The sequence below is a fragment of the Cebus imitator genome, unplaced genomic scaffold (assembly GCF_001604975.1).
Source record: "Cebus imitator isolate Cc_AM_T3 unplaced genomic scaffold, Cebus_imitator-1.0 Scaffold180, whole genome shotgun sequence".
Classification (NCBI taxonomy): Eukaryota; Metazoa; Chordata; class Mammalia; order Primates; family Cebidae; genus Cebus; species Cebus imitator.
In genome coordinates this window covers 2016148-2030260 of record NW_016107495.1, presented here as the reverse complement: position 1 = coordinate 2030260, position 14113 = coordinate 2016148, and the positions used below count along the sequence as shown (strand labels likewise).

Sequence of the window (14113 nt, the reverse complement as noted above, 5' to 3'; positions counted from 1 at the left end):
GCCAGGCTGGTCTCGAACTCCTGATCTCAGGTGATGCACCCGCCTTGGCCTCCCAAAGTGCGGGGATTATTGGTGTGAGCCGCCGCACCCTGCCAGGATCTATTACTGTTAATTTCACCCAACTACTGTCAATTGAAGGGACTGGGTTTTGGAGACCAAGCCAGACAATAATTGATTGGTTTATTTATTTTTTAAAACCCTACTTTATCAGAATAAATATTTGGTGCTAACCTTGAGAAACGGATGCATCAATGCTGAGCTGGGAACTGACCCAGGACAAGGAACTTCACAATCCTCCTCCTCCTCTCCAAGCAAGGGTGGGGGCAGAGGGGCAAATGAAATCCTTTGCTAAGTTTATTTTTAAAAGGCTAGATCTTCTGGGGAAACCAACACTCCCTAGAGCAATTTCTGGGTCCCTGCTGGTTTGCTTTTTGCCTGAAAAGACACTGACCCTCCCTCTGCCAAGAGCACATTGTTTGGGTGAGATTTTTCTCACAGTGGCTTACCATGGAAGGAATTTCGAGCATGCATTAAAGGCTGTTGTTTTCCTAAAACCTGAGCCATATGAACAAGAGGTTTGGCTAGTGGTGATTTCAGCTTCATTCTGTTTAGATTTCACACGATTCCTATTTTCTGGCCTAGAATCAGGGGAGATCATTTTTGATTTGGATTGGCCTGGGTCATAGATCTGGGGGATGCTTGGGAAAAGAAATATGGGTTAGACGTGGAAACTCTTGGTGTCATTCTGTGGCAAGAACACCTGGCAATCATTCCCTATCTGATTCGGTGGGAAGAACCTGGATTTTGGAATAAGAGAAAACAGTTCAATGTGATCCATTACTTACTAGCTGAGTATCTGGAAAAGTCCCTGAGTCTCTCCGGTGATCCCATAGTGGTTGTCATGAGGCAACAGGCACATGGTAAGAACCAAGCCTTAGTTTCCTTCCTGCCCAGCCTCCACTGCCATCATACAGCTATGGACACACACACTCAGGACCTTCTGTTTCACTTTAACTCAACAAACAGATCCCATTACTCTACTCCCCCTATCTACGTGAATAAATTGGCTTGGAGATGAATAACTTGCACAAGGCCAGGCACATGATAAAGGCAGAATGGGACTTGGAAGCTGCAAGCTTGTGCTCTGATGACAGCACGCTGCCAACCCTGGAGGGTCTTCCTGCCTTCTGCAGCCACTGAGGGCTCAGGCTGAGCAGGAAGGGCATGGCTCTGGGAACACTCATGTTCTACTAGAAGGGACCCCATTGAGTGATGCTGCCAGCCTATGCCTGGCCACAGCAGGCTGCAGCCAAATGTGAGGACATCACCAACGGCCTGGCGATGAGGAGTAGTAAGTTTCTGAAATTGGAGACATTTGTGGGCAGGCAGGTTTTCTCTCAGGCCTTGGGCCCCGGTCTTGTCCTAATGTGTACAGATGTTTCCAGGTTGTCTTCACTGGGCTACCACTGCCCTTCTCAGAGCGTGTGACAGTGCACGTACCGTCCTTTGCCTTCCCGTCACAAAGAAGTGCTATGGGTACAGGAGTCCAACTGTCCCTTAGCATGGGGCTCTGTACATTTCAGGGGATCAAAACAGGGACAAACTGCATTCCTTCCTGTTCCCAGTAGGCTTTTAAAACCAAGAAAGGGGACAGGAAGCAGATATTGGGTCCTGGGCTGCTGTCAGCTCGCTGCCTCTTTTTTTTCCCACTCCTCTAGCCTCTGAGCTGCTGGGAACCGCTGATAGATGCAGAATTAAAAGGGTAGGACAGAAATCTTTCAAAGTTTGCCCACACGGCTGGCCCAAATACAATTTCCAGCATGAATTGAGCGGTGGAAATCGGATCTGACCACAATGCTGCAGCGCCCACAGAGTTCATCACAGCCTTCTCCAAGCCACTCTGACAACATTCCCTGCCGAGGGCGGGTGTCCCGGCAGGATGCCGTCACTGCACACTGCACAGCGGGGAACCCAGTGCCTCAGGAGTGAGGTCAGCCCCCCACCGGAAGCCTGTCTATTCTGGACCTCTGAGCACATTTCTCTGTGCTGCGAGTGTATTACCTTTGAGGTTTAACCATATGGAAAATCATGTGCACTCCTTGAGCTGAGCTGAAGCTGAGCCAGGGCTCAGACCCCCCGAGTGAGCACCTGGTCTAGAGCAGGGCCTACAGCATCTGCGGCCAGAGGACTGACTCTGCTCTCAGCATGGGGCACCGATCCTCCAGCTTTGACTCCAGTCATACTTGCCTTGCAATGCTGCTGAAGGAGACAGGGATGAAGAGGCGTGCTGGTGGCTAGCCTGGTCTGCTGTGTCCTCAAAGACCAAGACCAAGCAGAGTTCACCTGTTGTTGGCCAGCAAGGCCCCTGAGAGTCTGTGAGGTTAGAGGCCTCATAGACTTCTAACATGCCAGGTATAAGGGGCAAGGGGGCTGTGCCCCACACAAAGGTATCAGGCCAAGAGGGCAAGTGAGGGCTGAAATCGAGTCTGTGCTCTGCTTGCTAAGCTGTGTGCTCCCCCAGGGACAGAGGCCCAGACAAAGGGACAGCTTCTTCTTTACCTAAAGCTAACTCTGCACAACCCAAAGGGGGAGCCTTTTCTTAGTTTGCACAAAGGTTATTATTGGCCAAGGTGACCCGAGAAGACCATTCAGTTCTGTGTTTTGGGTTCCCTATCACACCTCTGGTGCACTGACATGGGTATGGGGAACTTCACTGGGATGCAAATTCTGTAAATTAGAACTTTGTCTGGATGGGCTTTGGGGAAAGAAAGTGAAGATTATGTCCGTCCTAATTTGCACTTTTAAAGGCATCTTCAGAACCCATTGTGGTTCTGCTGACCACATCCTACTGCACTACCCCATAAAGTTAATCTTTTCCATCCCATTGCTTAGACTCAGAAACAAAGGCAAACACAGACAGCCCAGGAGAGGGGTGGAGTTTGGGCAGCCCTACAGGTTCTCCAGGACAGCATTTGGTTACGAATCAGCATTCCCTTCCAGGTGGGTACAAATGGGTGTCCCACCACGAACCATGCCACTGAATACAGTCAGACCTTCACAGCTGGGATATCTTTTCTCCAAAACTGGTGGACACCATGCATACCAGAGCCATCAGATCAATAAACAAATACAGACACACAGCAAAATAAACTCTGTAAAAATACAGCAAAATAAGCCCCGCCTTTTGTAAAGTTCAACAATCTCAAAGCATGCTTTGTTTTGCTAACTGCTACAGGATGGAAAGAGGCCCTTTCCAGTTAGCTCCTATTCCAGGAGCTCTTTCTATACAAGAATTGCCGCAAGTTCAAGAGCCATGGAACACTGGATCTGAAAGCCCTAGAGATCATCTAGTTCAGGGATCAGCAAACTCTTTCTGTAAAGGACCAGATAATCAATATTTGCAGCTTCGCAGGCCACACCTGTATTCTATTAACAAAAATTCAGCTCTGGCCTTGTAGTGATAACAGCCATAGATGACAGGTAAATGAATGCTTGTGGCTGTGTTCCAATAAAACTTTATTTATGAAAACAGGCAGCTGGCTAGCTTTGCCCTCAGGCTGTTGCTTGCCCATCCCATATCTAATCCAACCCTTCCCTATACAGAGGAGAATAGATGAAGTCATTCCTTTAAAGTCACAGGGCCATTTGGATGTCCACCCAAGATCAAGACCTGACTCGCAAGGCTTGGTGGGAGGAACAGAGATACTACTGCTGGCCTAGCCACCAATGCAGAGGCCAAAATGGCCGCTTGGATAACTGGAGATTGACTACCATGTCCAACTTCACCAGAGAGGACCAAAAAGCAGGTGGAAAATCACAGGTTAAAAATCTATCTACAGATTAAATCTACAGGTCAAAACCAAATAGGACTGGAAAGACAACCTACATATCAAGCTCAGCTGCAGAGATATCACCGTCAGTTACAGGCTCGTAAGTGTATGTTGCTAGTGTTCATTCATCAATTAGACTCAGGCACAATCCTAAAATGTCTCTGGTGAAGAAAAGGCTGGGGAAAAAAGGGAAACAGGAACGGGAAAGCCACTGGCACTTGTCTGTGAACAATATAAGAAGAAAACAGCAAATTCATTTTTTCCAGTCAGCAGCTAGTCAACCCCCTAACAGTACGTAAGTGGTCAGAGAGGACAAGCCCTCTCATCCAGGGTTGAGAACAGGTTGTTTTGGCTGTCAAGCATTTTCAAAACAAGTTTTCTTGGTCTCATGACAGGTTGTGGCAAGAATAAGAAAATAAAGAGTGGAAGATCTCATGATCGCTGCCCTGGGCTTCCACGTGGGCTGGCCCTGCCTGCACAGTCAGGTTTGCCTTCAGTGTTCAGATAAACCTGGTCTTAGGGTTAATACCACCTTGCCAGTGATACCATTTAACAAACTGATTCCTCTAAGAACTCTCTGGCAGCCAGATAATTTTTCTAGTCTGGGAGGAATAGGTCAAAGTCACTCGTAAGCCCAAGGGTGCTATTCTGCCTGAACCTACGCCCTGCTGTGTTTTAATTTTTACCTCATGTTATGTGGACGAATTATTCCCCTGAAACTGAGGTGAAAAGCTATCTGCTCTGAAGTGGATTTTTCCATCTCAACCGCAGAACGTTTGGTCAGGGTGGGGCAGAGAAAGCAGTGAGGAGGCATTAATGGGCTGGGCCATGAGCCGGCTGGTTGAGAAAGTGCCATTAGCTCCTAGCAGCAGTGGTCCTGCTCGCTCTTAGGAGAGTAGTCAAAGCATAAAGCTGAGTGTGGCAGTACCGAAGGACATACAGCCAAGCGGGGTCTGGGGGATACTCATCAGGGAATCCAGAGAAAATACCCAGAAATCAACCAACAAGGGGGCCAAGAATTCCCAGATTCCCTGAGTCATTACTGGAGAACCCAAAGTAGTCGATAGACACCTAGACCTGAGTTCAGACTCAACATTCTGTGACCTTGGGCAGCATTCTCCCTTGTTTCAGCTAGAAAGTGAAGCAGCTGGATGATCTTTCTGGCTCTGATATCACGATCCTCAGATTCCCAGGGCACAGCGCGCTGAGTCTGTTACCATCACATGCGGATGGCTGGATCAAGTCGCTCAGACACACATCTCCCCACAAGGGACAACTCAAGTTCCCGCTGTGAGCGATGTTCCTGGAAGGAGCTTGAAGAGGACACTCTGCCCTGAGACGAGCTCGAATTCTATGAGACACGTTTTCAGACACAAAGGCTGTCTTCTTTCTACCCACTGTCTGTGGAAATGTTCTGAAGAAAGCAAAGAAAATCCCCCTAAGGCCTTTAAGTTGGAGGTAGGAAAGGCTGATGTGTGTTCTTGCCCAGACAGAGAGTGCTGAGGATATGTGAAGGCTGAGACAAGACGTTCTTCCCTGCTTCACCCCCACGCTCACTCCCAAACATGCACAGTGGGACCCATTAGCATTTGATGTCTCTACCCAGGAGGTGATTCGAAGGCCCTGCTCAAAGTCAGCTGCGTGGAGCCTTTACCACCTGAGAGACAAGGCTAGAAGGCAGGTGAGCCTCCTTCCCCAAGTATAGGAAACAGGTTTGTTCTGGCTGATTCCTGACCTGCCCCTCAATACAGGATGCCTGGTTAAATTTGAATTTCAGATAAGCAATGACTTTTTAGTATAAGTATGTCCTAAATACTGCATGGGGCATAATTACACTAAATTATTTGTTTATTTGAATTTTAAATTTAACCGGGCACATTGCATTTTTACTTATCAAATCTGGCAATCCTAACTCTGAAGATCCAGAGTGGAGTCTCTAAAAGCCCTTGGCATTGAGGTGGCAAAGAAGGGGTAAAAGAACCGAAGCTAAACATTCCTTTATAGTGTTCCATGAGCTTGACCCTTAATTTTTACTGTTATTAATATTTTCAAGGCCAAGAAGGATCTATTATGATTTACATATCAACACCAAAGCAGATAATTATACCAATATGTAATTTGTAAACTTACAAAAAATCTGACTGGGTGAGGTGGCTTATGCCTGTAATCCCTACACTTTGTGAGGTCAAGATGGGAGGACTGCTTGAGCCCAGTAGTTCAAGTCTGCAGTGAGCTATGATCGCACCACTCTGCTCCAGCCTGGTAACAGAGACCCTGTCTCTAAAAAGATAACAAACAAACAAACAAGAAACACCACCACACAAAGATATACCTTATTGCCTACAGAAAAAAAAATGTTTTAGCATAGTGAACACCAACAATATGCCAGACATTTTACATTTTACTATCATTTCTGCATTTTGCACCCACAATCCTGTGAGGGAGGATTGTTAGCCTCCTGTACAGATAAGAAAGCCAAAGCCCACAGAGATTAAAAAAAAAAAAAAATCTACTAGAAAGTGGCAGAACAAGAACTTGAATTCCAGCTGGTCTGATTCCAGAGGGCATGTTCTCTATACCTGCGTATCTCTGCTGCCTGTCTTCTTTCTTTTCTCCCCTACCTTCCTCCTTTCCCCTCTCCTTTCCTCCCTTCCTCCCTCTCTTCCTCCCTTCCTCCCTCCTTTCCTTGTTCCCTCCCCCCCCCTTCCTTCCTTCCTCCCTTCCCCTACTGCTCCCATCTTCAATGGACACTGGCTTACCTCCTGGAATCCCCATATTTTCTACCTTCTGGGCTTTTGTGCACTCTGTTTCCTCTGGAGGAGTGTCCTGTCCTCCATCTGTGCACATCAAATCCTACCCAGACTCCAATTTCAGCTTCCTAGGTCTCAGGAAACAGATATAATCTCCTTTCCTTGACTCCTAGTGCTCTTTCCCTGCACGATGCTGCCTTAAAGAGAATAACTTATGTGCAATTCTCATCCCTCCTCTAGTTCACTGAAAGCAGGGACTGTATCCTGTACATCACTTAACATTGTACCTAACACCTAGTATGAATTCAATAAACATTTGCTGAATGAATGAATGAATGGGAAAAGTGACCTAGCTTTAGTGATCTGGGAAAAATATAATCAAATGTTTGCCACTACAAATGCACACTGGGCATGCCAAACCTGAGTGTCAACCAAGGCAAACAGCTTAGACCCTGCAGTTCTAAACAGAGGCTTAGCTCAGCTGCCTGGTGAATTTGGGATAACTCAGACCATTAATCTGAGGAAAAGAGGTGGTGCAGTATGAAAACCAATCTAAAAGTTGGGAAAGCCAGGGTATATGCTCAGTTCCTACACTAAGGTACTCTGTGACCTTGAACAGGTCACTTCATTTTGCAGGGCCTCAATTTTCTGATCTGTAAAATAGGTGTAATAGCAGTACCTAGCTTATAGGGTTGTTATGAGAATTACAGAAATTAAAAAATATAAAGCACTTAGAGCTATGCTGGTGTAGAGCAATTATTCAATACATTTAAAAATTACTATTGTCCATAGAGTGATCAGGAGGGACTGGGTGACCCATCATTTACTTTGAGAAAATATGTGGTCTTGCCTTTATATGTATGTTCCTGTAATGCTCACTTTTCTGGATACCTGGAAAAATGACAGTTTAAGGATTATCCAGTTCCCCAAGTGATCAATGATGCAAAACTGGGGTTTTCTACATTTTGATTTTGATTGTTAGAAGAACTACATAGCTTCCTGCTTTGCAATTCGGACTGCAGTCAGTCTACTGAGTAGCTAATGCCATGGACGGCCTTGCTGTCAGAAAGGAATCTCAAGCAGTGCTGAACCATTCCAGAAATCAATCTGCAGGCTTTGAGTTGGTGCTCTTTAAAATGTGTGTGTGTGTGTGTGTGTGTGTGTGTGTGTGTGTGTGTGTGAGAGAGAGAGAGAGAGAGAGAGAGTGTCTTCAGTGCTTTGTATATATTCTGTATATAGTGAGCTCTTACATGTTTGCTGAAGGGATTTAGCAGTGACTTAACTGCAGCTACACAGAGACTGTAGGCTTACCAGGTGCTGCTACCTGGCAATTTAGCCCTGCCCACCCATGGTACACAAGGAGACAAACTACTTTGTTTTCTTCATAAGTGACTTTGGATTGCAGCTACCCTAGCTCACCCCACCTCACTTCTGCTTTCTTGGCTTTGATTTTCCATTAGGCATGACTAAATGCCAGAGGTTCTGTCTGCCTTGGAAGATAAGAGTCACTGGAATTTTCTGTCCTCTTCTCCATGTGTAGCCTCCCTGCTGCTCTGGAGGCAGCAGTAAAGTGGTGTCTTCCCTTTGGCCTGTTCCATTACAAAACTCCTTATTCTCTTTGCCCATAGATGCTAGTAGTAAGTTTGGCCACAGGAACATTTTACCTTCTCTTAAAAGTACTTGGTTTTTAGACTCTCAGCAGAGCTATTTCTGCTCACAAATGCCCTGGGTTTTCCCCATAGGCACAGAGGGCTTCAGCCTCCTGGGTGAGCCACTAGGAAGAAGGTGCCCATGCCCCGCCACTCCATGGGTAGGTGGATGGACACATGGTGCAGGCATGCTATACTCTTGCCCTTGACTTCTCTGTGCTGCTCCTGTAAGCAAGGAGGCAGGAAAGAGGGGAAAGGTAGGAGGTCAGAGGTGGCTTGGGCTGGGCTCTGGACCAGTAATCAGGCACACAGGGTTCTAATCTTGGTACTGTATGCCTTGCACAAATTCTTCCAGGAAATGAAAATGATGAACTGAAAATCAACTCTATGCCAATCACTCTGCTTAAAGGTCTGTATCAATTATTTCATTGAATTTCTATCACAATGGTTAATTCTTACCATACTTAGACCTGGCCGTACTGATGCAGGATAGTACTAGATGATCTCTAAAGTTCCTTCCATGTTCTGTGACTGGCCCCCACTGTCACACTTACCTTCCTAGGATCATTCCTGCTTAAGTCATCCAACTTACTTCTGCTGTTGGCTGTGGATTTTGTAGGACAGTGGAGTAGAGGTAACTGCCCCAGTGAGTTTTCTCAATTTTGTTTTTAATTTTTGGAAGAACTACATAGCTTCCTACTTTGCAATTCTGAGCTGTACTCAGTCTTCTGAGTAGTTAATGCCACGTGTGGCCTCATTGTCAGAATGGAATCTCAGGGAGTGACAGACCATTCCATAAATCAGTCAGTAGGCTTTGAGTTGGGACTCTTCAAAATATGTATATGTGGTAGTCTCAGTGCTTTGTGCATATTCTGTACATAGTGAGCTGTATGGTACCTGCTTCCCATTTTTGCTCACCTCTGTAAATCCTCTATTTCAATGAGGCATGAATCTAGTTCGTTTTCACAGGTGGCCCTTTTGCCGAACGATCTGACAAAAGACAAGACAGGATCTTCTTTCTGCAGAAGCAAGGCCCCTGCTTGTCATTATGATATGTACACAATGGACAATCCTGATTATTCTTTGATGTTTTCCTTTTTTTCTAGAATTCATGCCTTAATGAGAAGTGATAGAAACAAGCAGCCTGGCCCTCCTGCCTTGGCTGGACTCCATATCACACGACAGCCCTGAGCAGCCCTGGCGGCACCTGTCAGAAACTCACACACACATCTGAACAGTCAAGCCGAATTCCCAAGAAGCTGTTTTAACTTGACATCTGAAAATGTATTGCATCTAGAATTATTTTACTGGGTGTGCGTTCAGGGCATATGTGTGCACGTTCTGCAACTGAAGTGTTCTATAAATATCAGATACGACCTGTACAAAAAAGTATCACGTACATACTGTACTTAATTCCATTTAGTAATGTTTTCAATTTGTGTCTGACCTCTGGCAACAGAGAGAGAAGTTTCTCAACATGAATAAAAAAGTATGCTCAGCTACCTTAAACAATTTTCACTTAAAATTCCAGAAATATATTAGAGCTTAGTGATTACCAGGTGGGTACTAGCCCAGTACTTTAAAAGGAAGGTACTGAAGTTCAGAAAGGTGAGGTGTCTTTCCCATGATCACACAGAGACCCAGGTCACTTGACTCCCAGGCCATTATCCTTTGCTTTTTCTTGACTTACTATATGTTTCTTCCCCCAATAGTTCAAAAGGAGCTCTGATTCCATTAATAGCGCATGCTCCTACTATGATTTATTATAAAAATCCCAAACCAGCTCGCCTACCTTTCTGACTCTACAGGGCATCTATTTTTCGAAGAGAATAACTGACCCTACCTCACGAGCGAGGAAGTCGCTGTTCTTGGTGATCCTGAACACTTCCCCAATGACTGGTGGGGTAACTGCAACCCAAGCCTGAGCACTCAATTGTTCTTGAAAGGGCACAACTAAGTTAATTTCCCTGACAAAGATGTGCTCACCTTCCAGTTACTTTTTTTTTTTTTTTTTTTTTTTGAGACAGAGTCTCACTCTGTCACTCTGGCAGGAGTGCAGTGGTATGATCTCAGCTCACTGCAACATCCACCTCTCCAACTCAAGTGATTCTCCTGCCCAAGCCTGGGGTTACAGGTGCTAGCCATCATGCCTGGCTAATTTTTGTATTTTTAGTAGAGACAGGGTTTCACCATGTTGCCCAGGCTGGTCTTGAACTCCTGACCTCAGGTGATCCACCAGCCTCTGCCTCCCAAAGTGCTGGGATTACAGGCATAAGCCAGCACACCCAGCCAGTTACTCTTTCCCTGTGACTATCCTGGTAAGCTCAGTTCAGTGCAGCTTCCTCTGGTTTGTGTGACTGAGGCCAGAACTAAAGCCTTAAGTCTGTTTTCCACTGAGAAAGCAGGATGAACGGGGGAGCAGTCTTTAAAATAGCTCTGAGAAGCTTCCAAGGGAATCAAAGGAATACAGATGCAGGACCTGGGAAGAGATGGCCTGAGGGGACCTGCAGAAGGGATTTACCTGCTGCCCCTCCCCCAGGGGAGCGAGGAGGCTGAGCTGGGCTGTAAATACTCTGTGCCTGGTGCGGCCTGGTCTGCATAGGCTGAGAGGATGGTGAGAAGCTCCCTCTGGGATGAGGGCTGTATTAGCAGTAATTGATGGCCAGGCTTTTTAATGGAGCTTATCATTTCACTGCAACTGATGTCAGGTTCTAATAAATAACAGTTCTCACTGACCTACGCAATTTGGAGAGCATGCCTGGATGTCAGGCAGAGCTGGATTCCTCCCCATCTCTGTTGCTCTCTCTTCTGTAAGGAAAAACAAACCAAATCCCTTTAAGATACTTTTCAAAATGATTCCCTTTGAGAGTTCAATGATCCAATAATTCTATGTTATTTATATGATTTGGTTTCTCTTCATAGCTCTACTTCTAAGCCCCATGAGGAAAAGGCTCAGGAGGGCCGGGTGCGCTTGCTCATGCAGGAACCCAGTATGTGCAGGCATGGAAGGCCTTGGTGACCTCAGTTCCCAATTCCTCTGTTGCTCACCAGCACTGGTCCCTTTATTGTCTTCTTGGGGGCTATGATCACGCAAGCTATGCTGGCCTGGGCCTAGAAAATTCCCTCATCTCTCCTGTGGGGAGTTCAGCTGAGATGAGGTTGGGATTTTTGAGAGTTTCATAGGAAACTCGGGGCAAAACAGAAGAAAACAAGAAAACCCATGAATCATAGAGCCAGTTGGGCTTGCAGCTTCTGCTGCTGAGGTCTGCTCCCCGATGGGTCCGGTGGTGCAGAGCTTTCTGGGAGCCCAGCCCTGGTCCCTTGCCTACCCCAGCACTCTGTCGTTCTGTAGCTGCTCCGGTCTGCAGAGGGGATGTGGGGGGTGAGCAATTGCAGCTGGTCATGATTCTGACCTTCTTGTTGCCCCTCCCCCCCACAACCCTTGGGTGCCCCATGGGAGTTCCAGGAGTACAGACATGAAGGGGAGGGACAGGTCAGGGGGTGAGTAGTGATGAGGGGGAGAGAGTGTTGAAAAGTCCCTATCAGGTTTTTCCCGAATAGTGAGTGGTGTCTGGATGAGGAGAAGCACACTGACTGCTTCTGGGGCTCCTAAGCTGGTTCAGCCCAGGCTCCTTCCAAGTCACAAGGCACAGGGACTGCAGTGGCAGGCCCAACTCTGTAATGAAATCTCAGCAGAGACAACGCATCATGTGAGCTGCCTTAAGGAGCTACCAACAGGGAGTGAAGAGGCGAGTAGTGATTAACTCCTGGTGAGACAAACACACAAATGGGCTCATATGATAACCTTTCACACTTCATGAACAGCCCCAAACAGCCCTTCCTTAGCTCTACCCTGCTCCCCTAGGAATTCTCAGCCTCAGGGATCCTAGGACCATGAACTGGGATTTCCACACTGTGCTCCATGGAGTCCCAAGGGGCCAGCGGGGCCTCAGAGGACAAGGAAAGGGGTGCCAACGGGGAGCAGATCGGGTGGGACATCTATCTCCTTCTCTTCAATTAAGGGGAAAAGATCTACTTTTTAATCTGTTTTATTTAAAGGACCAATGCATGAGACTAGATTGAAGCATCTGCAGCTAATGAGAAGTTCAAAGAAAACAGTGTCTTTGGGAATACTAAGTAATGTATTAACAATGAAAAATAATTGAAATAGCCCAGAATGTACACTTTTAAAAGATTCTTGAAGGAGAATTTTTTTCTGCAAAAGTTATTCTGCAAAGATAATTAGATAGCAAAATTTAAAAGTATGCATGGTGAGCAGCAACATATGAGCAATTAAGAACTGCTTTGCAAGGGTTTGGATTAGTTTTTAAATAAGAAAATAATGTCTCTTTGTGGCCTTGAGGCAAGAAGAGAAAGAACAAATGATTTTAGGAGGTTCATAATGAATTACTCTCGTGTGTTGACTGGTAATCTATTTTTAAAAATATTTTTTATTGATTTCCACTTATACAATAACTTTAACACATGATGAGCCATCGTAGTAGGTGGTTTTGGGGTTAAATTTCAGTCTAAGATCCTACTAAGGCCTCTAGAGTCAACCAGATGTTTTATACAATGAAATTCATAGAAAAATTACATCTATTTGAGATTCCCTAGAATAAAAAAGATTATGAAATGTCATTTTGGTTCTACTAGAAAGTCTAGACCTATATACAAGACATCACGGTAACCAGTTTTTTTTTTTTGTTTGTTTTTTTGTTTTTTTTTAAAGTAATGTTTGGTTTTATGTAGACTAAGCAACTGAAGGACAGAATTTTTCCACTTTTCAGCTGGCTGTGCTGGTACCAAGAAGATACAACCACAGGGGATAACAGCCCATTAATGGGGTGGCCTTAGACTTTAGGAGCTTAGCCAAGTCACTGAGGTTAGGGGACTGTTTACCGGGGTGATGATTGATACCATGTGATGGTATCAATATTGGCTCTGTTTTTAATTTTAAAATCTCTTTTTTTTCTCTAGGGATGCTGCTGCTGATAGTTAAAAATGATCAAATTCTTGCCATATGCCAGATCCTATGCTGGACGATTCACTGACATTATCCCATGCAGTAGGCTGAATTCTAACATGACCCCCAAGATTCTCCACCCTCTGTATAATCCCCAGGATTGGGAAGATGATGGATTTCATCCTGATAAACAGGTTTTGTTAAATGGCACAGATGACAGGGAGCCTTAAATCTGTGACTAGCAAAAGAGACATGGAAGGCAGAGATTCAAAATATAGGAAGGATCTCATGCAGCACTACTGGCTTGAAAATGGAGGGGACCACATGGCAGAAGACACAGGCAGCCTCTAGTTGCTGAGGGTGGTCTCCACTTGACAGCAGCAAGGTAACAGGGGCCTCAGTCCTACAACCACAAGGAACTGAACTCTGCCAACATACTGAAAGAGCTTGAAAGAGGAACAGAAGCCTCGGGTGACATCGCAGCCCCAGACAACACCTTGATTTTAGTTGTCTAAAACCCCCAACTGAGAACCCAGGTATCTTGTTTGGGACTCCTAACCCACAGAAACTGTAAGATTAATAATTAGAGGTATTTTAAAACGGTAAATTTACGATAGTTTTAAAATCAGCAACACAGACAATCATACACCCCATGTGATACCCATAATAACCATCTGAAGTAGACTTCACCATTTTATAGACAAGGAAACAAACACTCAGGGAAATTATGAATTTGCCCAAAGTCACATAGCTTGTGAGTGGCAGAGACAGGTTTAAACCCAGCTATGTCTTGACTTTAGGGTCAGTGCTCTCAACTGCCTCATGCATTTCCTCTCTGTATGAGGAGAGAGCCTGAGATACATGGTAAAAAGGGTATGGAACTGTTTCTGTCTGCCTGGGTGTGGATGTGCAGAAGGG

The 14113-nt window shown here is 45.5% G+C and overlaps 1 protein-coding gene across 4 annotated transcripts in view; it reads right to left on the bottom strand.

Annotated features, from left to right (window-relative positions):
• Positions 1-14113, bottom strand: part of BABAM2 (BRISC and BRCA1 A complex member 2) — a 449656-nt gene that overhangs the window by 16829 nt on the left and 418714 nt on the right. Inside the window, exon 12 of one of the 4 annotated variants that reach the window (XM_017545672.2) lies at positions 10966-11037. The exons of the other annotated variants lie outside the window; for them this stretch is intronic. Coding sequence (XP_017401161.1) covers positions 10995-11037 — 43 coding nt within the window. The 3' untranslated portion in view covers positions 10966-10994. The remainder of the gene's footprint in view (positions 1-10965; positions 11038-14113) is intronic. 4 annotated transcript variants of the gene reach the window in all.